Raw genomic sequence first — 24,996 nt, forward strand, 5'->3', positions numbered from 1 at the left:
AGGAAGGCATCTTCGTTACATGCCACCCCTATATGGAACTGAAAGGTTAATCGAGCTCATGTGTCACTATTTACGTATATATTAGTCACAAAGGCAACCAGCAGTGTGATCTTTAGTCTGAACATGTGAAAGTGTTTTCTTTATTTTTTTCAGACCCTTACATTCTGGAGTTAACATTGTGGCGGTCCTCATACGCCGCGAGCCCGATTTATACTACCGTATTGCGCGCCTAAATTCATTCTACACTCAGGTATGCAATGAAGGATTCAGCTGGAATTCCCATGTTATGCACTAAAACTTACGAAGCTTTGCGATGTGCGCGAGCCATGGTTTCTTTCTTTTTACTATCTATGACATCTGTACTCGCTTTCTCCTTCAGCGCATCGGCTCTGCGGTTGGGGTGACGCACCTTTTTGCACACTTATCAAGCATTCTAGCTGCCTGTAGCACATAACTTGCCCAGCTTCGTAGAAGAATTCGATGCTACTGATTTCGTGGCACCCAGTTGAGACCAATGTTTTCGCTAAAGTTTTAACTTATGTACACTGATTGTCAAAAATATGCAGCACAAAGGGTTTGCTTGCAAGCCTTGTAGCTGGGCTCTTAAGTACATTTGGCAGTCCTATTGAGGACTGCAGGGCTCAGAAGCAGACCCCTTGGACTGTATACTTTTGACAAAGACTGTGCATTCAAAGTATGGATGAACGAGACTGATTTGACAAGCGCCTAACGAAGAACTTCTGCGCTTCGCATGACGCTCGTAGGTTAGTTGCTAATAGAGGTGCGCATCCCTCTGTAAAACATACCACTGTCCAAGAATAGAAACAGAGCATTAATCGTGCGCTCTAAGTTCGCTACAGTCACGAGGATTTCTTTGCACTGCTCTACACTGCGATGTTCGGAGCCAGGTTTATTTCACTGGTCGCCAAAATCATAATTTTTTGTACTGTTCTAGTTGCTTTGACGCACGGCTCAAAGCGGCAAAAAGGAAAGAATTCTTAACTTGCAAAATATTAGGACACGGGCAAAAGTATTAAAGAAGGCCTCGAGGACACTCATGCAAAAAAAAAAACAGAAAAATCAAGAAAAAGAGTTGAAAGTGACAAGCGTTGCTGCATCTACTTAGTGCAGAGATAATTCTTGCCGTCTTAAGTGCTTTCATTGCACGAGTGTTAATTTTGCTTTCAGAACTTGTTTGAATTTTGTCAGCAGCACATAAACTAGTTACACCTAGCAAGCACTGCACTCAAAACAAGCATCATTTCCTTAAGACATTTGGAGGCATACCGTTTTCAAGAATGCAGATTGCTTGTGACATTTAGCAGAAGCGACCACACGAAGATTAGAAAACTGTTTTGGGTTTTCCTCGTCATGTCTTCCTTGCCCTCAGACAACACTGAAAACAATAGTAAGAACCTGCTTCTCTCTATTCCATTAAGATTTGTCGCGGTATATCAGATGCTGGGAAGACCTTTCCTTCTTGAGTGCTTGTTGGGGCAAGCCCGAACCAAGTAGCAACCTTAGTAACACGCCAAGCGAATATCTGCCTAAAGTGCGCATCCACACCACAAAAAAAACCTCTGAAAACTTTATGTCCTGGCCATCGGAGGCGAAGTAGAAATATATAAGTTGTGCTCCAAAAGCGTATTTCTGAGTTAATCAGCACGTGGCTGACTGGGTGAAATAGCTGCAGGTTATCAGTCTAGCCCAGCTGTTGTGCCAAAAAGAGCCATCGTAAGTGGCGCCCGAGGCAACAGAAAGGAAAGGACCTCCATGAGTAAGCCTATGATTGTAATCTCTGCTACCGTACACAACCTGAAAGTGCTGTTAAATGCATGCGCCAGAGATACGCACTTTCGACGTCTGGGCGTTGCAGTCGAACACGATGCTCAGGTCACGCAGTGTTCACCTGACACCATTGTCACGCGTTCCACAAGTGAGGGCACCCCTGTTGATGCGAGGGCAAAAGCTGACGCGAAATCAGCGGGTCTTGTCGGAGGAATGCTCGCGTGATGTCGGCAGCCGTAAGCGAATACGCTACCGTGATAAAGCATTGCTGGACAGTGTTTATTGTAAGCGCTTCAAGGCTACCCACAGGTACACTATGAGTGCCAGCCAGAGCCCTCGTCGTCACCTCTTAACGTTCTGCTCCGTTACCCACCGACCATGGAATGATGGCGACCAAGGTTGACACTTGATTGCTTGTATCTCTTTTTGTGTATTTATATTTGTCCGCTACATTCTCAGCAAGCACAGATGTAATCGATTAGCGACAGTGACGCAAACCTGCCTCGTCACTGTGCTTCAGCGTTATGCCTGTCAGCACACACAAACATTGAATTGGGATAGGTGACAGAGTTCGAAACTCATCCGATAGTACAGCCTGGTGAAATTAGCCAATAAGAGGACGCAGTGGCGAAAATATTTTTCCCAAGCAGTAACGACTACGAACGCTGTGGTGATAGTCACATTATTTTGTGGAATTCACTGCATTTCGATGCGATACATTCATAAAAGACTGAAAAAAGTACGTGTACCAAGTATTCGTACACAGTTATGCTGTCTCCAAAATCTCAGAAAAGCTGGCAGTTGTTCTGCCTGCGTAAAGGTAAGGGTATAGCATGCAGTGTATCGTTCGCAGCAGCTTCACTCTAGAAGTACACCGAAAGGGCGTGCAGTACCTGCCAGCATCACAGCTAAGTTATCAAGGCGGCAGTTTTAAGCTGATCAACAGGTGCCGACACATAACGCCAGCTAATTAGGGCGGCGAGTACGGTAATCACCAAGTCACTCGTGGGAGAAGACACTTGTTTAATTTTTTTCTTGCTTGCCAGGGTCTTGTGGGGCTGAGGCAAGTTGCCTTCAAAGCTTTCGAGACTTCTTATACCAAAGCGGTGAAATTCGCCACAGATCATGGGAAGCCTGAGTCGTCATCCTGTAGATCTAACCAGTAAATTTCACCCAGCTGTTTTGCACAGCTCAGCACATGCTTTTAGAAAGGGTATTGTTGTTTGGCCGTGCAATTTAATGCGATGAAAACGATTAGGAATCGTGGCTTAACCTGCTGGGGGTCGCTGAAAATAAAAAGGGATTCAAGAAAAAACATGCGTGGAGTTCGGTACCATTTGGCAGGGTTTCAAAACGCATTTTTGCCCGACTATGTCATTCATTTTTTGGTTGGTGGATGTCTGTCATCGTTGCGCCTTATGCTTGATGAAACGGTTGCTGGCGGTGTACGCGTTAATGGGATAATTGTATTAACCTCTTAAAATAACGTTCCTATATATGCAGGGGTCGTGATCACACGCTTGCTATACGCGTCTCAGTGTAGTGTGTATATCCCTTTCTTGTCTTTCGCTGTGGTCACATTTGTTCGCACGTGTACGGTGGTTGGGCTTTCGCATCATACCAGAATCTCATAAGCCAGTGGGTGTCTGTTGCTGTTATACATGTGGAGGAGACTTTAAGCTGCTCTTTTATCAGTGACCAACAGAGCTGAGCGGATAATCACATACGCGTATTCCGGTAAAGCATTTGGTGTGAGGGCTTTATGTTGTTTTAGGTAGCTAAGTATGCTCTCAAATTTAGGACACGAAAAGATCTCTATGAAGGGCATTCACGAGACTTTAGATGCGACGGGTAGCTAGCAGGAATCAATACTTCTTGAGGTTTATATAGCTGTCGCTTACCTTTCAAAGGTTCTTGCGCATGAAGTTGAACAGAAGGCCACTACGGATGTCGCATTGCGCAATATTATGCAACACTTGAAACGCAGCTTAGCGCAACTACACTGATTTGGATGACTGCGACTAATTTTGACGTGAATGTGGACGCCTATGTCTTAGAGCAGACCTGTTCATAACTTCTTAAATAATGCATTAGCTTTTGGACATTTTAGGGGCTCCTTGTAAGGGCGTAGATGTGTAGTCTTTAGTGTGTTCTGTGCTATGACAGTATTTGTGTCCGCGAACATATTGCTTGATATAGTTCTGCTGTGCACTAAAGTGCAGCGGTACTGCGCGTGCAGTTCGTATTTGTCAGTGTTACAAACTGCAACTAGCGCCTCTTTCCCTCAACTGTGAAGATGGTAGTGCTTGCCTGCTGTGTATAGGAACAGTTGTTGAGTCAGAAACCTTAATTTACGCAGAGAATTTATGGCATATCAGACTCCTCGCGAACTTGTTAGTACCCTGCGCAGTGTACAACGTGAGCCTACGGGCGCAGTTATAATATATTTTAGAGAGCACATTTATCTAAAACATTTTTATAGTAATAATTAAAAGCCCTTTTGGACCAAAAGGAACATATCACATCTCATTCTTGAAACCAGGATTGCGAAGCTGCTAGTGACTTTAGGAGTTGATTTTCGAGGCACAAAAAAGAGTGTGCTGTGTATCTTGTCCCGCCTATTTCAAACAGTAACGTTTCTCCTTATGCGGAACTTTTTCTGTACAGTGCTAATAGTTGTGTTTGTATTCCTCCCTAAGTTTCCAAAGCCTATGATGGTAGTTCGGCATCCTGAATTTGCAGGAAACACCGCACAATTGAGATCTATTGCTCTCTTCAGTACTAGTGTCAGTAGCATTGAATTTTTGCATCGGATACATGCTTATTGGACTTGAGTGCATTTCGGTACATACTGGGAATCAAATAAACTGTAAAACTTAGAAGTGACGCTGTCTTTTTTCACTGATCTCTACCCCTCTGGTTGATGCCGACATTTGCATGCACGAAAAGTGAAGTGGCAGATGTACTGTCGGGCGCACAAGCGGCGTGCTCGTCATGACCTTTGACGAAGCAGCTTCGCATCGCCAAGTTTTCGTCGTTAGGAATAAGCAGGAGGGGACCTTATCGAAGCTAGTAAGTTGATATGCCTGCAGATGAAAATGGTCTCTCATTCGGTGCTTTAGCGTTCTCCTTCACTCCTTCATTGCCATTGCTCAACGTAATTGATAAACTTTTTTATAGAACGCGCGGTCATGCGTGACATGGGGCGGCGTGACACAGCACGTGGAGTTTTTAGAGCGACTATGTTGATGTTTGGCATGCGCCTTACGCAGACTAAGTTGTCAGAAATTCGGGGCTAAAACTAATGGAAACTGCAATTGTGAGCGACTAGTGTAAAGTGTGCCCCTCCAGCTTCTCATCGCGGTAGCCTTCTGGTGGTTCGTTCTTTTTATTTCTAGATCTATATGAGGGGAAATGACGCCTTGTATAAATGGAATAACCTACTATTTCCCTGCTAAACCGCAAATAAGTCAAGTAAGCGATAAATACTGCACGAATCCGGCTTTAACATTACTGCGTTCCTTACTCATACTGACAGTCAAAAGGGCTGTGTTCATTCGGACTGATTTTAAGTGGTTGAAAATAATTGCTTTGTAATTTTCGTGGGATTAAAATAAAATATTTGTTTCGCAAGACCTGCTGAAGTTCCGATATTCTCAAATGTCGGCTGAAATACCAAGTACTTTGCAGGGAAATATGTTCGGAAGCTTGAAGCTAAAACTGTTCTCGTACTGGAAAAAATGACCCAGTCCTCAACCTCTGGACACACAAGCGTCGCTGCTTAGCGGTTTAGCTAACGTCTCAGTATATAAAGAAAAATTAGAGCGGGCACTTAAGCTCCGCCTTAATGGTACGGCGTGATAGCGCAATGGGTTAATTTTTTACTGTCATTTTTTACTTTACATTCATAGATCCCTGGGTGTCCTCATACCCCTCCTGGCGCACTAGTGCCCACGATGCTCCACTGCCCTGCGATGGCAGGTGCTCCCGATGGTGGGTCTTTTGCGGCCCAGGTTTCTTCTCCCGAGCGACCGATCATTAATTTGACTGCCACCTGCCACGGTTGGCACTTTGCTCACTATCCGGTGGGCAGGTTGTGATGACGCCGCAAGGTCACGTCACCTAGGTGGCCCACCTGCCTCCTAGGTTGCTCTCCGTGCGCCACCTGCCAGAGCCATGCCCGTGATTTTTCGCTCACAACGCCGACGCTGGATTTTCAGGTGAATGGGGCCTTTAACGCTGTCGCATTAAAAAGCAGCGCACGAGGCAGCGAACCAGGGAATGTAAGCAGCAACTCCTGCAGCTTACCGCTCACACCAAGCATTGTTCGTCCTTAGTCTGAGAAAATTGTATCACATCTCCTTTTTTTGTGCTACCTATCATCCTACCTGCTCCTTCACTGCCAGATCAGGAGCTCTAGGTAAATTCAGGAGTTTCTGCAGATAACAACTTTCTTTTGTCTTGTTTCGCCACTGCTTGCGCAAATATAAGCACTGAATCACAGCACCAGCATTTTAATGCTGCCTACGTGTTGAGACCTAGAGAATTCAGCGCGAAGTTCTTAGCTTTGAAAATGATTCTTTTTCATTAAGATGTCTTGCCACTGTGTTTAATAACAATAATTTCAGCTCAAAAACGATAGAGGGTAGTTTTTTAAAGAATAAAATGATGACAAACATGTGAAAAAAGACTCCAAGTAGGTTTAAATGCGGCAAAAAAAGGCAGATAACTTTTCGGTTATCAACACTCAACGTGTCATAGAAAAGATCCTAGAGCACAGCGCTACTGCGGGGAAAAACAAGAACAATGCATCCAAAATAAGCTACATGTAAGAAAGCCGCATTTATAAGCAAATGGTAATGATATTTTTATTATTAGACAACTACACTGTAAAGAAATAATAATACCCTGTCCTGGTCAGAAACGAATGAATGCTAATGCTGCCACGAACTCCACATGTGTCACAAATTTGCACCAAAATGCTGGAAGAGTGCGGGCAAAACCCTTGGATTACTACGGAAAGATCTGAAATCAACTCTGTTTGCTCGTCAATTCCACTCAGATCATAAGAACTATTGTAATCATTCGAACATCATTAACTGAAGGCGTAAAACTTTTAGGACGACAGTAAATAAGAGCAACAAAAGAAAGGTTTCCGAGATGTCGCGTTCGACAATTTAAGTTTATATCCTTTCAGAATCTATAGCACTTTATCGCAACCATTAGGGAAAAGAAATGTACTCGTGGCTGATTTAAATATTATTTAGTGAAGCGAATAAAGGACAGGAAAACTCATGTTGCATTTTTCTTCAGTATGAAATGGTTTGAACTCCCATTTTCCTCAAATTCATCTGAACGTCGTCCGGAAAGCATGACTCGTCTGAGGCTGAACTTGTAGCTAACCATTTCCGGCCAATTCCGATATAAAATATTTTTTCCCCCAGCCGGATTCGAAAAAACAGCGGTGCCTGAAGGACAGCTCCGTTTTCCAAAAAAAAAAGAGAAGAATATTTGACAATTGGCTTTTGATTACAAAAGAAATAGCGCAGTAACTGCCTCTCCCCTCGATGGACACAGCCGCGTCGTGAGGCAAGTTAGATGAGTGGGAGCGCAAGAAGAAAGAAAGAGGCGCCATAGTGGAGAGCTCTCGTATAACTTCGATCCCTGAGGATCCTTAACGCGAACTGACATTGCACTGGCATCGCACCTTACACGGGCGCCTTTGCTGTTTAAAAAATGAAACCAAAATTGGTTTTTGGAGGAAGGAAATGGCGCGGTATCTGTCGCACATTTCGACGGACACCTGAGCCGCGCCGTGAGGGAAGGGATAAAGGAGGGAGTGAAAGGAGAAAGGGAAGAAAGAGGTGCCGTATAGCTCCGGAATAATTTCGACCACATGGGGATCTTTAACGTGCACTGAAATCGCACAGGGCAAGGGCGCCTTTTGCGTTTCGCTTCCATCGAAACGCGGCCGCCGCGGTCGGGTTCGAACCCAAGTACTCCGGATCAGTAGCCGAGCCATCAAAACGCTGCAGCTGTTTCGATCGGCTTTTTTCGATTCCATGCACCACTGAGCCACGGTCGCAGTCTCTTGGACATCGTGTTCTGAATGGCAGTTTCTCGTTGCTGAAGTTTCAACGACATCTTTCGCCCATTAGTTCCATGCTTCGAAATGTCCGGCCGGAGTAGTACCGCAGTGGCTGCGCAGTGGAGTTGGTTATGTGAAGAGGCAGCAAGGCTCGCTGATTTCACCAATTCCAGCCTCACGCAGCCACAAAAAGAAGTGTGATGGTGTACTCGGTGGTCGAACGCCTGAGTCCAAAGGTGAGCGGGCGCGTGAAGCAACATGCCGCACAAAAATATAGCACGTGACAATCTGCAGAACAAAATATTACAGTAAAATTACAAATAATTTACCGACATGATTAAATTACCATAAGAAGCAGGAGCTGATATCTATTGTTTGAAACATTTACAGTTTTACTGTAACTTAAAGAATATTCCATAAAAATGCTGTAGATCGATAAACCGCTTTAAAGGAAAAATCAGCTTGTGCTCACTTCTTTGTTCATTTGTTCTTTTAAGCTATCTCAGTACATAATACTCTACGTTATGCTTCTCCACTTCTTCATGCATTTTATGCTACTGAGGGCGTGTCGTTACGCATTTTTTTGCTTTTTTCTCGGCATTCTGCATTTTCTCTCAATGAAAATCGCTCTTGAAAACAAGAAGGAAGTCAAGAATGAAAGGAATAAAATAACCAAGATGGAAAGAATTAAATGAAAAAATAGAAAGAAACAAAGGAACAACTGAAATCGAAAAGAAATATAAAGTACGATAGAAAGAAAGGTAGTGGTGTTGAGTGCATTCCTGCGTCGTCTTTGAATTTAAAGTTCCTCGGTGGTTGTGAAAGGTTTTATTTGGTGGAATAGAGTTTGGGAGCCACAGAGTGGCCCCGCGACATGGTCGGCGTCCCTAGTCCGGGACACCGCATGCCGAGGCCCCGTCTCACGCCCGTTTCACCAGAGCCCTTTGGGACTCAAGCGAGGAGCAGTTGAGGAAGGTAGTCTCCCATGCCTCTTTGGAAGGGGTAGAGGAAGGGGGGAGGTTGGGATTTTGAGTACATGCCCACACCATGTGGAAGATATCACAGGTCTCCCCACAGTGCGGGCACCGCCCATCCCTGTTAGGATCTTAATGTTTCATGATTGCAGGACAGAGTAAAGAACCTGTCTGCAGGCACCTTAAATTTTGCTCCTCCGTCTTAATCAGCCCCTCTGAAGGGGCCAGGAAAAGGCCCGCGCCACCTCTTTGTGTGGAAAAGCATTATTGGGGAAACAAATCATTCGGCAGCAGTGAGCGACTAAGTTTGCAAATTCGTTTGCAGCTTGGCTCTGCATGCTCATAATCTCTCATGCAAGGCAACAAATAATTTTCATCATATGCTCGTTTCCGAAGTGCGCGGCGAGCTTAGACCTGATACCCGATACTTGGGTGGCGCAGAACGCGTGTTGGAAGCCCGACGTGCTATCCACAGACCCTGCTTCTGTCTGTCGTCGTCTTCCGACGCTCCCGATAATCTCTTGCGCGGCGCTATATTTAGAGCATTCATAGCTTCCTCACACAAGACAGTGTGACTGGATCTGCCGTGCAAGCGTACGCACTAGCCTGCCGACAGCAGTGAAACGCTCACCATTCGTCCTTGGTAGATACCACTCTCTCGCCGTCGCAGACGGCGGTTTCAGCGGTGGCTTGCAAGAAGCATCACTTCTGGATACTCCTTTAGCCACGTGCTGCTCCGCGACGCATTTAGCGGTTTTCTTTTTCTCGAAACTTAGCTTACGAGTTTCATATGCTTTATAGTATGAGATACTTTTAACAGGCAATATTTTGAATCACCTGTTTGGGGCCCTCTTCACTGTACTGTCTACTGCGTCCGCCAATTTTTCTCTGCCCGTCCTCACAGGTTACCAAGTCCACATGTGGAACTGCCAAGCTATCTCTAATCTGGACCTTTGTTTATGGTATGCACAGGGGCTCCCATACCGACGCAAACGCTGAAACATGTCGGTTTGCGTGGGAGCCATCCTCAGCAATATAGTTCTAAGTTCAACTGAAAAACACAGGAGCACAACTGATATTTACAAGAGCAGATGGCAGGTTTGAAGCATCCATATAGTTCTTTGGTATCTGATTTAAGAGAAGCTCAGTCAGAAGATACCTTCTTCACAAAAGCGCATCCCAGTACAGTAGGGCAATACAAGCTTAGCACGTGTTAGACTGCAAGGTTTTTCAATGATAAAGTGAGATAACCTTCTCCTGTACGGCATATGCCAGTATTACTTAGGTCACAGCGCTTTATAGCTGGGCCACGCTACGTAGTACGCCGCTAGTGCTCAAGGTATTTAGAAGGTGAAGGGAGCCCTCGCCTTCTCTCGTTCGGAGCCTGGGAGTTGGTGGGAAATTGACCAACGTAAGGCATGGTAACTGCATAAAATTTCAAAGCACTATCGATGACCTAAACAGGGAGAGCAGAGTGGAAGGTTTAAACATCAACATGAAGAAATCTAAAGTAATGTTCAACTGCCTCATAGCGCAACAACAGGATACGATAGGCAGCGAAGCATTGGAAGTTGTGAGGGAATACATATGCAGCGAGGCAGGCAGTGACCGCAGATCTTGACCAACTGTAACATATAGAATACGGTAGAATACGGTGAAGTGACTGCATTTGGAAGGTGCCCTCAGGTGATGAACGGCATATTGGCAATATTACTCAGGATGAAAGTATACAACAGTTGCATCTTACCGGTGCTCACCTATGAAGCAAAATTATGGAGGCTAATGGAAAGGGTGAACTTAAACTGAGGACACCGGAGCGAGCTATAAAATCGAAAATGTATAGGTGTAGCGTAATGAGACAGAAAGAGAGCAGAGTGGGCGAGCGAATAAACGAAATTTAATAATATCCTTGTCGAAATAAAAACAGAAGAAATGAGCATGCATAAGACATGTAATGCGAAGGCAAGGTAATCGGGAGGCTATACACCGCAGCAGACACAGGACAGAAGGCGATGTCTCACCAGGTGGCCTACACATCTACCCTCCCAAGATAATAGATGGGCCCTTAACCTAAAGGAGTAGATCAAGAGGGGACAACCGTAGCAGGAGTCGTCAGAGGGTCAAGGTGAGCGGATGTGATTAACGAGTTCCCTGGGATAAGATGGCCGCAGCTGGCAAAGGGCAGGGTTAATTGGAGCGATATGGGAGAGGTTTTTGTTTTGTCGTGGGTGTAGTTAGGCTGATGATGATGAGGCTGGCCATTAGAAAACCTGTGGAGCTGTGTAGTTCCTACGACTGGGCTATTTTCAAGAGTGAACACTTCTTTTAATAACAGATATTGTCGTAATTAATTACTTTGGCTTGTCACCGCGGCTTCGACATGTACTACATTTGTAGCCGCGCATAGAGACGTGTAAAATGTGCGCTCAGAAGAAGAAATCAGTAATCTGATAGCGCTTTGAAAGTGTCAAGCCTTAGATAACAAAATTATCATCTAGTGCAAGACTTGCAAGAATTGCTGAGTGAAAAGCAGAGTACTTGTTCTGTTCCGTAGTTTTTAAAACGTATGAACTGGCTCTATAAACAAATCAGAAGTGGGGCAGAACTGATGTGCATTCTTCAAGAATACAGCGAAGAAAGGGAGTGTAGCAATTGAACACTGATCGCCTGGGAAACAATCTTGCGGTGTAAAAAGTACTGTTTTAATTTTAGCTCCCTTGTCTGTTTTCCTGAAGCCTTATTACTCAGGAAAATGCGAACCCTGGCACCTTCACAACGGCCGTCCTCTTGCAACTTGTTCCTCGAGGAACGAAGTGTCGAAGCCTCTTCGGCAGCGAATGAAAGCACCAACAAGAACCCTCGATTTGTGCCTCTACACGTCTCCGCACTGTCCACGTGTTTTTTTTTTTTCACTGCTGAGCTCCTCTTTCCTGAGAAATCCTCCGGGGAGAGAGACGTGTGCAGCGCGCTGCTTCTCAGGTGATTGATGAAGGGCGTCGAAGAGTCGACAGACCCGTTGCGCTGATGAGAAGGGCGCCGCAGGGAGATATGTAGAGAGAACTGCAGCGAAAGCCACAAGGGCAGAGCCACTGTAAAGCCGCCGTAAGCTTGTAAGCCCGTGCATCCAATGTAATTCTCAACTTCGTACTCTCCTCGCCGTAGCCTCTCCTTCGAATTGCGTGAACACTTCGTTAGCTTCTCCAGTACTTTTTTGTCGGCGCAGTGAAGAAGGCAGTGAATGAGCTGCCAGAGAAGCACATTGTACGGACAGGGTGCTGTCAAGTGTGGCGCTAAATCCCGTGGGGTTCGACGGCTTTTTAAGCTTGGATTGCATGCATCATTTCCCCTGGGGCTACAAATAGATGGAACACATAGAATTAAATGCAAATTTTCTGGGACCGAAATATTCGCGACAGCTTGACAAAGAGCCACGGCACGATTAAAACTTAAAGGGATGGGTTTTCAGAAGAACCAGAAATTTTTGCTCTACCTTTCCAATTCTCGAAACAGCATTTAGAGCTTTTTCGAGTAATTTATATTTTTCATTCGAGCATAAAACTAATTAAAGGCATTTTTTGCTTCTGGATTTCAGTGCTCTGTAAAAACTATGTTTGCGTACGTCGGATAAATAATAGCTGAGTCACTGTTAATAAAAAAAAATTCTCTACATTTACGGAACCGCATAAGCGCAAACTGAAACAAAGCTTTGAATTATAATGCGCATATTGTTCAGCATCAGACGCGGCACTATTTTTACCTTTTACCGTTCCGCTTAAAGCAAACAGGTACAAGGTATTGAAAGAAATACTTTTCTTCTTCTGCAATGTATGCGTTTTCCAGTGTTCCTTGTATGTTTTATTTTAGTGCAGTGAAAACCCTTACTTTTTGAGCTTTTTTAACTGCCTGTCAATATCAATATCATGCTGAAATAAATTAAACTAAAATTAAGCAGAACCATGTTGAACCCTTGTCGTTAGCCTCCACGTTTCAGCGCCATAGGTAAGTACCGGTAAGATAGAGCTGTTATATGCTTTGCTCTTCGGGAATATTGGTAAACTGCCATTCATTATCTGAGAAACCCTTTCAAACGCACTCCATCATATCTTATTCTTCTAGTTATTTCCCTCTCGTGATCCCGATCTGCGGACCTTCCCATATTCCCTTACCACTTCCAGCAGCTCGCTATCAATTCTGAACAACTGTTTCCTTGCGGGACTGTTGAACATTACTTTGGTTTTCTGCATGTTAATTTTTAGACCCGCCATTCTGCTCTGCCTGTCTAGCCCATCGATCATGTTTTTCAGCTCAACTCCTGAGTGACTCAGTAAGGCAATGTAATCAGCGAATCGTATATTACTTTGGTGTTCATTAACTCTTATCCGCAACTGTTCCCAATCCAGGCCTCGGAAAACCTCCTGTAAACAGGCGGTGAATAGCAATGGCGATATAGTGTCTCCCTGCACGACACCCTTTCTTAACGACCATCAGTTCTCTTCCCATCGCTATACATGCCCATTTCTCCTTCACTTAAGTGATGATTTCGTTAACACGCGTTTGTTTCCCCCCCCCCCCCCCCCCTCATTAAGCTCCATTCCTGTCTCTCAATGTCATATACACCTATCATTTTCATTCCCACAGGTCTATGAGCGTCCTCAACGTAATGTCAAGCCTTTTTTTCTTAATTTAATAGTATTCTCCTTATAGGTACGTTCTGGCAAGATTCAACTTCTTGTCATTTCACTCTTCTTGTCATTTCACTCACGTGGCACGGGTCAGCGCTTACTCCCAGCTCTAAGTAAACGCATTTTGTGATTAATTCCGATGCCTCGCTGCTTATCGCAAATTGCTGCGCCCTTCCGGGACTGATGAACAGTACGTTTGGTTTCTACAGATTAATTTTTCGGATCACTGTTCTGCTTTGGCTGTGCGAACCCTCGCTCATGCTTTGCAATTCGTCTCCTGAGTCTGTTTTATTTATTTATTTATTTAAAGACACTGTAATCCTTAATTGCGCTATTACATGAGAGGCCAGTAATTTGCACAAATATACAAAGAATAAAAATTCTGCAGACACAAAACTCGGCTTCCGTGTCAGAACGCGCAAGCCCGTCCGCTCGCTTCGTGAACGCAGTCGTTCAATGTCCATAGCACGCGATCACTCGCAACTGTGACTACTTGCGGTGAACTGACGTGGCAGAAGGAATCGGACTGCAATGCAGCCGCCAATGTCCTACCACTACATGGCTGCTCGAATTATACCTCCAAGTCGACGCCACGACGCCGCGCTAACCTCGTGAACGCATTCGCCGCCCTACCCCGGCACGCACCTCCTTCCCCCATCAGCTGCCGCATCAGGTTGCATACGGATGCCCCGACCATCTGCATGTGGACGCCATCTTGTACGGGTATCACCGATTGTTATCACAGACACAGAGACGGGTTTCCGCTCAATAAGATAAGTAAGGCCTTCACCGTAATATATCAGGTTAAAAAAACTAATTTTGGAACACTCGTGCTTAAGTACAATGGATCGTGAAAAGCAGGATGGGAACTTCAAAAAAAAAAAAGCAGTGATTTTCAATGGATATTTACCTAGCAACGCAATGCCATCTTCGAAACGAAGAATACTAAGGTATTACCTATGAATCTTTACACCAATACCTTCACATCAAAACAAAATTGTCTGAACGCCTTTTTGCTACCGGCGGCTAAAGGTTTCGCCCCGGATGATGCCAAACGGCACAACTCTTACGAAAGGTCTGCATGATACTGTAACCTGTGAATTTTGTGTTGTTCATTTCGCCTCCATTCGGTCCTCTAGCAGTAGTCACTCAGATACACCCGCGGCTTTCAAGCGTCTGTGGCGACCTACCCGGCCATTAGGTTGTTGTTGACCTAACCTTACCATTGGCTGAAATTGGATGCAATATGCAGTTAATGGTGAGGTGCATCGTAGCGCTCTGTCAACAGCAGGTGCCCGGACCTGACCATTGGCTGCCATTGGCTGCGATATGCACCCAATGGTGAGGTCCGATCCCCAATCACCCAATGGCGTGATCGCTTGCCCCTTGCGCTTGAAGGACGCGGGTATATCTGAATGACAACTGACAGAGGACCGAGCGGACGCGAAATGGACAACGGAAAATGGACAGCTTACAGAATATAGCCCCAGTCGGTCTTTTCTATATACAAACGTCGTCTCCGGGGAGTAATTGTATAGCCGTTACTTCCGAAAGGAATAAAAATCGCGCGGCGTAAAGAGGAAGCAGAACGATCCTTCAGCGATGCTTCAAGGAAAACCTCTCCTTCAGTTCAGAGAAGGAGAGGTTTTCCTTGCTTCCTTCAGTTTTTCCAGCCCGTGGTAAACGGGTATAGTTTCTTTAAGTGCTAGATGCTAATGTATTCGCGCTGAAACAACGCTGCTTTCAAAGGAACGGTTGCAGTTTCTGAAAGTACCCCACTCTTCAGCTCCAAGGGCTCGAAAAACGCAGACAGTCATAAGGAAGAGGCCGTTTCGGAATGATGGGACTCGTTCCAACGAAACACCCCCTCGCAACAACTCCGGGAAGTGTTTGGATCCCCGACAAGTGATCGTGTTGGAGAACGCTTTGGGCACCGATGAGTAATGGAGGAAACCGCGAAAAAACATCAGTGCCAGACAGTGAACTAGGCGGTGTCGTAACAATGCGGGCAAACGATCTGTTTGGCTTCGTAGTTTCTGCAGCGGCGGCGCGCGCGGCAAGCCCTCGGTAATTCACGGCTCGCCGAGGCAGCCAACATCGCAGTGTTTCAGCTACATGGAAACGCTACGAGGCCATTATGTCAGCCACGCTCTGATGCGGTCTACATGCGCTTGTAGGACGCCATGAATCCTGGGACCCGCTTTCTTTGCCTGACCGTTTCTTTGTTTTTCCTTCTTCCTCAGAACCTATGTGTCCTTTGCAGTTCACACCCTTTTCACTTTCCGCGAAACGCCCACGCTGGCTGACTGCTTGTTTGTGCAGCAGCTGCACTTAATCTTTGTGCGTAATTATTAGTGGCACCGACAGAAACATGGCGTCTGCGAGAGCATCTTAACACGAATCCATTTTTATTGTTGGAAGGGTCTTGTCTGTACTACGCATACGCATCATGAAAAATCTTCGGTGACTAGAACGATAGCGTATTTTACCTCGCGTGTCGCTGGGATCGACGCAGATAGTAACCTCGGGACTCCGAAGCCAGCACGATTGAGCTGTGTTACCGAAGTGGAAGAAATTAAGTTGATGCAACGCCATAAAAGATTAAAATTTCTTTTCCGGCAATAAAAATAATAGAAATGAAAAAAAAACTCTAGCTCAAGAAGGAATGTGCAGTGCCCTCTTTGGGGTCTGACACGCTTGTGAGACGTTCTTTTCACTTCGCACCCGAGCCTTGCCCACAAACGAAGCTGCTTTTATGTGTGTGCACCACCGCGCGGCGAATGAAGCATTTCTGGCTTTTCTGAAACACCTGGCACTTCCTAGATTGAATTTCCGCATTTTTGGATTGTGATGAGACAAGAATTAACGTGTCGTTAGAAATCTTCCCGCGAATTTTTTTGTTCATATCTTAGTTCAACTCAATTTAGGTTTATTGTCTTTTTGAGAAAGGACGGGGAATAAACAGCTGCAGAAAGAGCTTGACAAGGTCCCACCACTCTACACGTGAAATATGCAGCAGTTCAAAATAATGCAGGTATAACATGAAAATAATAAATGCCATATTGAAAAAATTATGCAGGTACATAAAATGCTGTGCCATCCTGTAAATGCAAGTACAGTTCACAAAAACCCTTGCAATTATAATGGAAGTAGCTGGTTGTCAGAAAACATATCGTTCCAAAATGTCCCGAACTAAATTTCAATGCTAACAGCGCTAGTTTATTAACAACACACAATAAAGCAGCAAACCAACGACAACAAAACAAGAGAATGAAAACGCTACAGGTGAAAGACTAGAACAAAACACATTTCGGTGAAAGTTTAGAGTTATACAGTATAGCCCTATGCTCTGTGGCAGAACCTTTTGATGTCAGAGTTTGACGACAGGATTAAATTTTTTATTTGCAGCAGACCGTGCAACCAGCTCTGTAGCACACAGATGATTTCCATATTTTCTTACGCCTCGTTTGACGCACTCGAGAGACACGGTTACGCAGAAACAGACTCGCAGCTATACGAAGAAAGCGCGACTGCTTGCTAAAAAAATTAGCTCCGGTTCAACTACTGCTAAACGCGGCTAGAGAGCGAAAGCTGTGGTGTATCGGGCAAGTAGACGTGGCTTGGCGTCTGTCTGTATACCGTTGAGTGCGCTCCGCACACTTGTTAAGCAGCGCGCCCACCCTGCCACCCTGGCAGATGGCAGTTAATGGTTGATCGCGAGAGGTTGGTCACGTAGTGAACGCTGCGGCCTATTGCTCCAGGGCCGCGCGTCTGCCGCAAAGTTGTGCGCGCTAATTCATGTAGCGCACATCTCTCTCTCTCTCTCTCTGAGCCCCTCCACGTAACTGAAAGCGCGACTGAGGCGTCCACTGTCCCAGGGAGCCAGTTATGCGCCTTCCTTTCCTCAAAACCATCGGAGTCTAGAACGTTGTCAACGCCAACGGCAATGAACACAATGAACGCCGACGGTCTAAGCTTCAGTGCCGTGTTTCTGCTACGCCGTTGTGAACGCCACCGCATGCAGAGCACATCTGTCGCTAGCGCCACGTAGTTAAGCCCGACTGAGGTTTCCATTGTCCCAGGGCGCCAGTTATGCGCCTTTTCTTTGCTTTTCGAGGAAAAACGCTAAGGCGCCCGTGTGCTGTGCGATGTCAGTGCACGTTAAAGATCCCCAGGTGGTCGAAATTATTCCGGAGCCCTCCACTACGGCACCTCCTTCTTCCTTTATTCTTTCACTCCCTCCTTTATCCCTTCCCTTACGGCGCGGTTCAGGTGTCCAACGATATATGAACAGATACTGCGCCATTTCTTTTCCCCAAAAAACCAATTATTATTATTATCCCTCCTTTATCCCTTCCCTTATGGCGCGGTTCAGGTGTCCAACGATATATGAGACATATTGCGCCATTTCCTTTCCCCCAAAACAAATTATTATTATTATTTGCTTTCGAAGAAAACCGAAGATTGAAAATTGGTTTTGAGGAAAGGAAATGGCACAGTAACTCTCTGAAATATATCGGTGGGCGCCCGAACCGCGCCGTTAGGAAAGGATAAACATGGTTGGGCTGAAGGTCGTCCAAGGTCATTATCCCGCCAACCCGACGACTGCTTTACCTAGCGTAGTGAAGCTCTTCGCGTCAAAAGATGGGCACACGTGTCATAACGCGTTCTTCTAATCTGCGCTGCTTCAAATTGTTTGTAAGAACTGGTTCAGACACATGCGTCAGATGGCTTTCTATACAAGTTGTTGCAGCTGAAGTGTCCTAGATTAGTAAACTTTTTGAGGGCTGTTGAGAGTCGTGTGGCCTAGTCAGCAGTATTTTTCGTTCTGCAAACTTAATTGATGAATGAATACTAATTAGCTAGCTTTTTAATCACTGGCTAAGCTAAAGGAATAAAGTGTCGAATCAGAAGCTGCAGACCGTCGACAAAGAGAGCTAGCTGAAATGTTTGGACTAAGACACCATTTGCGTAGCTTTATTTACCGGCCTCTAAAGAAAGCTAGCACGTGACAGCTGCTGGCACATACCTCTCACTCTGTAGACGCAAAGCCTGGTCGGAGAAAGCGCTCCAAACAAAAGCGCATTTCGTTCTCTGAGACGAATATTGGGATGTTGTAGCTGCACCGGTGTCACATGGAAGCTTTTGATTTGGCGAGTTATCTTCTAAGGCCGGCAATATAAACGGCTTAAGTAAATGATGCCTGGGTGCAAAAATTATGGCCAGTTGTTCTTCAAGATGTGCTACAACATCGAATTTACAGTTATTACCGGCACCCAATAATTAAAAAGTTAACTAATTATTCTTCACTAATTATTTAACCCTGGAGAGCAAAAAAAATTCTACATATGAGGTCTCGAGATTGCCAACATCCGTCACTCTTTTTCACTGCACTAGAGCACTCAGCCATATTTAAAAGCTTGGTTACATTTAGGCGGAACACCTGGTATACTTTTTTGATAAAGAGTGGCTGTTTCTGTGTCCAGCTCTACATTGGCTGTTTTCGTGTTTCTTTTGCTGTGATGTCTTCAGAAATCGCTCCCAAGGGTTGTTGCTCATTTCATGTGTCTTTAAATGTAACTGAGCCGTAGCTGCGCTTGTCCTGTCTTCATGGATTTTTGGTTGTGCCTGTCAGGGCAGTTTCCTTACTTTAACTAGGCATAACTCATTGGCAATGTGCTTGTCGTTATCAGCAGGCAAACATAACACTTTGCACGGAGGGCGGGATGGCTTCCGCACGGATGCATGGCTGTTCTCATTGCGGGTGTCATGTTTCTACAGCCTGTTGGAAGAGTTAATTGGCTGACCCAAATTACTGGCGACGCGGTACAGCGCCACTTTATCAAGAAGACAAGAAGGTCAAGGTTGTCCCTTTCACGAACGACGGAGGAGACAGCGCTTGCTTCAGGAGGCGAACGTGGGAGTAGTAGCACGCAAATCTGTCGGCTTTGGCCGTAAAGATACGTTGCTGCGTGTTAGGCCGACTTGGATTCTGCTGCACTTTCTGCTGCTAACGGGAAATGCGCACGTTGTCGTAGCGGCTCCTTTAAAGGCACCCCGAAATTCTTCCTGGAGACGTCGTCCTTAGTATCAGCCAGGGGACCTATAAAACTAGGAAATGGCTGCATGGACGGAAACGGGCTGCACATGATTCCACAGGACTTTACATTCAATTGCTGTTAATCAACTTTTAAGTGCCAGGATCGTCATTTCAAGGCATGAAGGCAGGGAAGAGTGACCCAAGGATGGTACTGCTGCTCGAGCTGCATGATTTTGCATTTAGGAAGAGCAAGTTCCTGACAGCATTGAGGAAGGCAGTGAGGCAGGCGGTTCATGCGCATTTATTCATGTTCCGCTTAATCCTTCTCTCTGGTGATGAATAGGGTGTTTTTTTTTCTACGCAGGTCTCAGCAAGCATTGGGCCGCACTGAGACACCCTTAGCATAGTGCAGACGGTTATGCTAATTGCTTTGAATAATAATAATAATAATAGTTTTTTGGGGAAAGGAAATGGCGCAGTATGTCTCATATGTCGTTAGACACCTCAACCGCGCCGTAAGGGAAGGAATAAAGGAGGGAGTGAAAGAAGAAACGAATATTGAGGTGCCGTAGTGAAGGACTCCGAAATAATTTTGACCACGTGGGGATAGTTAACGTGCACTGACATCGCACAGCACACGGGCGCCTTAGCATTTCGCTTCCATCGAAACGCTGCCGCCGCCGCCGGGTTGGAACACAGGTACTCCGGATCAGTAGCCGAGCGTCCTAACCACTGAGCCAGCGCGGCTTTGAATACGATGAGACATTTTACCTCCGTTAATGCGCGAATTCTTAAGATGAGTTGCACACCACAAATGTTAGGTACCAGCTGATCTGTCAACCAATGCTATGTTGTAGCGGTTGGGTTTAGAGGGAAACTTGTTGAACGAATCTATGTATCAGGTGCTGACCGTATACACCGTCGCACTGCAAACGCAGAAGCCGTTCCCGCATGCGCCTCCTGCATGGACCATGTAATGAACGCCAACCGCCGAGCCCCCTCGTCCGACCGACGGGCAAGGCCGCCGGGCGGGCCACTGCCGCACGCCGCAGCCGTCGTCGTCTACACTTGTTGCTACACGCGCGCTAGCACCGGGAGAGGGCGCATCTGCTCTTCTTGCAGCGACGTCGGCCCCGGCGGAGTCGCACGCGCCGCTCGTATCTCGCACGAGAGCGCGACCACGGTTCTGTCACGTGCGTCGGGCGTGCGTGTACGCTGCCGGCACGCGCCCGACTCCGCTCCTCAGCCGCACAAGACACGCGCCCAAGAGATGCCGGCTCCTCCGGCACACATTGCACTCTGTGCAGATTCCTGAGCCGTGAAAGCCGATACCTTGGGTGTCCGGGTCTCAGTATCGTTGCAGGGACGGTGGCTGGCAGCAGAATTAATAACACACCGTTGCTAAGAGGCAGGCCGCTCTGCTACTCCAGCCACGTGCGATCGTTGTCCTTGGCTGCCTTGTTTTTCTCACGGTCTACAGCAAGGAAGACTTGCTTAATAGTTGTTATATGCTAAACGAAGCACTGCATCGTTTGTAGGTTTTTTTTGTATGAAATTTGACATTCCAAACTCACTTTCTGCTCTGAAAGCGTAGTTGCTTATTGCCTCATTATTCCGTATGATGTCCGTAAAGTTCATATCTTTCGTGAAATCAGCCTTGCGGCAAAAACTCCTAGATAGAAAAACGGAAGAGCCAGCGCTCTAAATGTGATGGCGTTTAAAACGGTGTCTCAGCGCATGCGAAAAGTCGGTAGGTAGGCTCATTCATTCATGCATTCATCGATATTTCTCCATTGACAAGGATGACCTTCATGATGTAGACCCAGCCGCATGTTTTACAGTTTTACAAATTTCTGGCAGGTGGCTCATGTGGTTCATCAACGAGTGAACCAACTAATCGCAGTTGTAAAGCCTTGAGAAGGCATACCTGCGGCGTCGAGCGAGCGTTGTGAATTTGTGAAGTAGCTACAAGGCTTCGAAGACTCTAGCACAGGCGCATCTATGCACCAGTAACAAAATCACCAGCAATATGCCTTCAACATAGAAGCTGTGTTAGGTCTGCGTTTTATTTTTTTCATACCATTCCGGTACACTTCTCTATACAAGCATGTTTAGGCCTGGACTGTGGCATGCCTATTGACGTCAAAAACCAAGAAACTCCCGCAGACTCTTGCCTCCTCCAAAATCAGGGCAAGCTTATGCTTCATCGGTATGCTCAGCCAGATTGCGCTGAACAGTAGCAGGAAAAAAGACAGAGCTGCTAGAATAGCGATGGTAGGGCGGAAAAGCCTTTATGCAACTCACAGTTACGATGCAATTTTCATTTCAAAAGATTTTATTCGCCTGTCATGTCTCCGTGTTGGCCTAAACCGTGGGTCTGACGGAGCCTGCCAGATAATATCCTTCAGGCGTTTTCAAAATTTCACTCTAAATTTCCTTCATCCCAACTGTTCTACACACGCCCACAGATTTTGGATTGATAGATATATAACGAGTGTGGAGCGCATATGTTTTTGCTGAAGTCATGATCAAACTCTTATTTCTGTCGCCAGCTCACACCTGCCCCCCCCCCCCCCCCCCTCTTTTCTTCCGCACCTATAAACTTGCATGTATGAAAGCAAGATAATTGTTCGTCTCGCGTTTTGGTGCAACGAGTGTTTCAAGCGTTTGTATATTAATTTGTCGACGGACGAAGAAAAGAAAGGGCATTGGATGGTACGTTGAGAACGGAAGGCTATCAATGAAACGCCACTCAATTCCGTTACACTTCAGAAAAGTTGAAGATATTCCATGGTTTGCCGTGAGAAATGAACTCTGTTGCAGCCTCCAGAGGAGGCTAATCGTTCATTGCGAGTTATCCCACCTAGATTCTCACTTTTGAAGACTCAGCAAAGGATAACAAGAAATACCGAGAAGCTTAAGACAAATAGTGTTATTCTCGGTTCAAAAGAAGCATAAGCAGGTGGTTAGCTGCAAACTGTTTACTGTGACACCAAATGCGACAGCTCTTTTTCTTTCTGCTTGAGTGAGAAGCGCCGGGTATAATCGATGACTGCTACCACCCCGATCCCTTGAATACGGAGAAGCACCCTGAGGCCACACGTAAGTTTTCGTGTCAAATGGCTATTGATGGGCACGTCAAATGAGTTCTGGTGGAAGGAGAACACCAGCACACTAATAACTGAAGGAAAAGCTTTTTGCGGAGTCCATGTTTGTCCCGCGAAAGCCTATAAACAGAAAAACCCTCGTCAGCCTAATCTCCTATCACATATGTCTCCATGCCACGCTTTCCCTTCCAGTACGAACGATAACTGCACATGCCAAGCGCGGCGGCTTGTTGCAAGTCCTTTCGCAACGCGTTGACAGAGGGAAGGAAGCCTGCTTTAAATATGTCAGTTCAATGTGTCATCCTCGAGCAGATCAAATCTGTTGTGCACTGAAAATTCATTTGCGCGAAATATCATGTATGCATCTCAGAATGAGCACATCCAGTGACAGTTTCTTGAAAGAAGCTGGTAAACCATTTTGTGGCACAGGTGCAGGGAACCTGTTGTGCCTAAGCACTCAAACTGTTCCACTGCACGTCTGAAAACTGCTGCCGTGAGACACTTGTACCCTACAAAAGCGCAAATTCTGAACAATGAGAGTCTCGCGTTTGGCTGAAAACATTCCTTTGCCGTGGTGCACACGACGTAGGTCTGTTAGTTGACGCGCGCCACGTGTGGCTTCGATGGGCAGTGGCATATCATGCGTGTAAGAGCGAACAGGTGGAGTGAAAAGGCACTGCAGGTGTACCAAAAATGCCTCATCGTGTCGCTAGGCTGTGTGTTACAGCGGAGCGATCAACCCAGCAAACTTCAACGTACGCTGACTGCAGCACAAAAACAGAGCCGCACATCCTGCAACTGAGGGAGCCTCGAGCTGGCACGAACCCTCGATGACCTGGCTTGCTGCAGTGACAGCTCTTCTGGATCGCTCACATAAACTGGACATAGAAGTTTTTTCGGAAAATTAGAAACATGTTTACATGAGCACAACTAAAGCTGGAAGGTTCAAGTTCCCTTCAAGCTTTGGTGGTTCAAACACAAGCTGATCTGGTCGCCTTACTCTCTAGGAAGGCAATCGCCCGTAAAATCACATTGCTAATGACACCATAATTTTCCGAAAATATGAAGCTAATGTCACCATAATTTTCCGAAAATATGAAGCATGTCTTTCGTGCTGAAGCAGACGTTCAGTGCTGCGGAGAAGCCATGACAGGCGAGGCATTACGCGATTCTCTCGAATGCGGTTTCTTGGATGCGCATTTCCCAACGTTTACCGCAATTCTTTGTCAGCAAGAGAAGCTATGCAGAACGAACAAGCAATCTCTTAACACCAGGAAATTTGGAGGATTTGGTTAGCGTGATAGGCAGTTATATGCACAGAATATTGGTTGCAGTATTTATCATGCGATCATTAAAGACACCCTTGACGATCGAGAGCAGGTCAGAGATAAGCGGTCACTTTTGCCCGAACACTGTTGCCGGCGACCTTGTGTCAGTGTCAGGCGACTAATGGGGGCAGTCGCCTGCTCTTGGTCGTCTTTTCGTATTTATTTTCTACTCTGTCTGCAGCAGACACCCGCCGTGTCAAGCGATAGCAGACGATGGCTGGGGCTGGAAATAGGAGGGCTACGGAGGGAGAGATCTCGGGCGACCACTCGAAGGCCGGGGCAGGCATTTTGACGCCCCTCGAATGCAGCAGTGGCGTGTCTACTCTGGATCCGGATTGAGGCAGTCCGGTTCCACCTCCCACTCTCTCTCTTTCCCTCTTCCAGGTCTCCGGTGACGAAAGGATGGACGCCTCAGCATCGAGGAGGAGATCAGCGCTCGCCAGTGCAGGGACGGGATGCTGAGAGACATCGCGCCTTCGGTCATCAGAGGTTAAGAAATAGAAAAACACAGTGCGCTTTCGCAGGCTCTGCGCTTGGCAACGTGCGATACAAGATCAGCGGTCAACTCAGAGTTTTATTTCAAAAGCCAAACCTTGTTCAATAAAAGCTTATATTGTCATCACCCGCCCCGATGAGCACGTATTTACTGCTGTCGCAGTGACGGCCCTCATCCAATCCGAAAACAAGTGTTTATATATCCTAGTGAATCCTGTGTGTTGTACTTGCCGGTCGCTACGGGCAAATACCGCTATGCGCGAGTGCTTTTCTCAAATTGCAGGCCATGTGCGGTCATGTATATTGCCTGTAAAAGCTGGCAGTAAGAACAAAAACCGAAGGCTACGCACATTTCGATACTCGTTCGGTAGACATAGCTGATAGCGGTACAAACACGTGGTTTTTGGCATGGTGGTTTTTGGCAACGCTAGTAGTACGTTTCAGAGACGCCCCTGGGGGATTGGAACCCGACTTCGGCGGGTGCATTTCGAAAC

At 46.1% G+C, this 24,996-nt stretch overlaps 1 protein-coding gene across 2 annotated transcripts in view; it reads left to right on the forward strand.

Annotated features, from left to right (window-relative positions):
- Positions 1-24,609, forward strand: part of LOC144099506 (uncharacterized) — a 98,077-nt gene extending 73,468 nt beyond the window's left edge. Inside the window, exon 2 of one of the 2 annotated variants that reach the window (XM_077632864.1) lies at positions 24,392-24,609. In XM_077632864.1, coding sequence (XP_077488990.1) covers positions 24,392-24,402 — 11 coding nt within the window. In that variant the 3' untranslated portion in view covers positions 24,403-24,609. The remainder of the gene's footprint in view (positions 1-24,391) is intronic. The other variant, XM_077632863.1, reaches the window with a different exon arrangement.
- Positions 24,610-24,996: the final 387 nt, after the last annotated feature.

The sequence above is a fragment of the Amblyomma americanum genome, chromosome 7, assembly GCF_052857255.1.
Source record: "Amblyomma americanum isolate KBUSLIRL-KWMA chromosome 7, ASM5285725v1, whole genome shotgun sequence".
Lineage (NCBI taxonomy): Eukaryota > Metazoa > Arthropoda > Arachnida > Ixodida > Ixodidae > Amblyomma > Amblyomma americanum.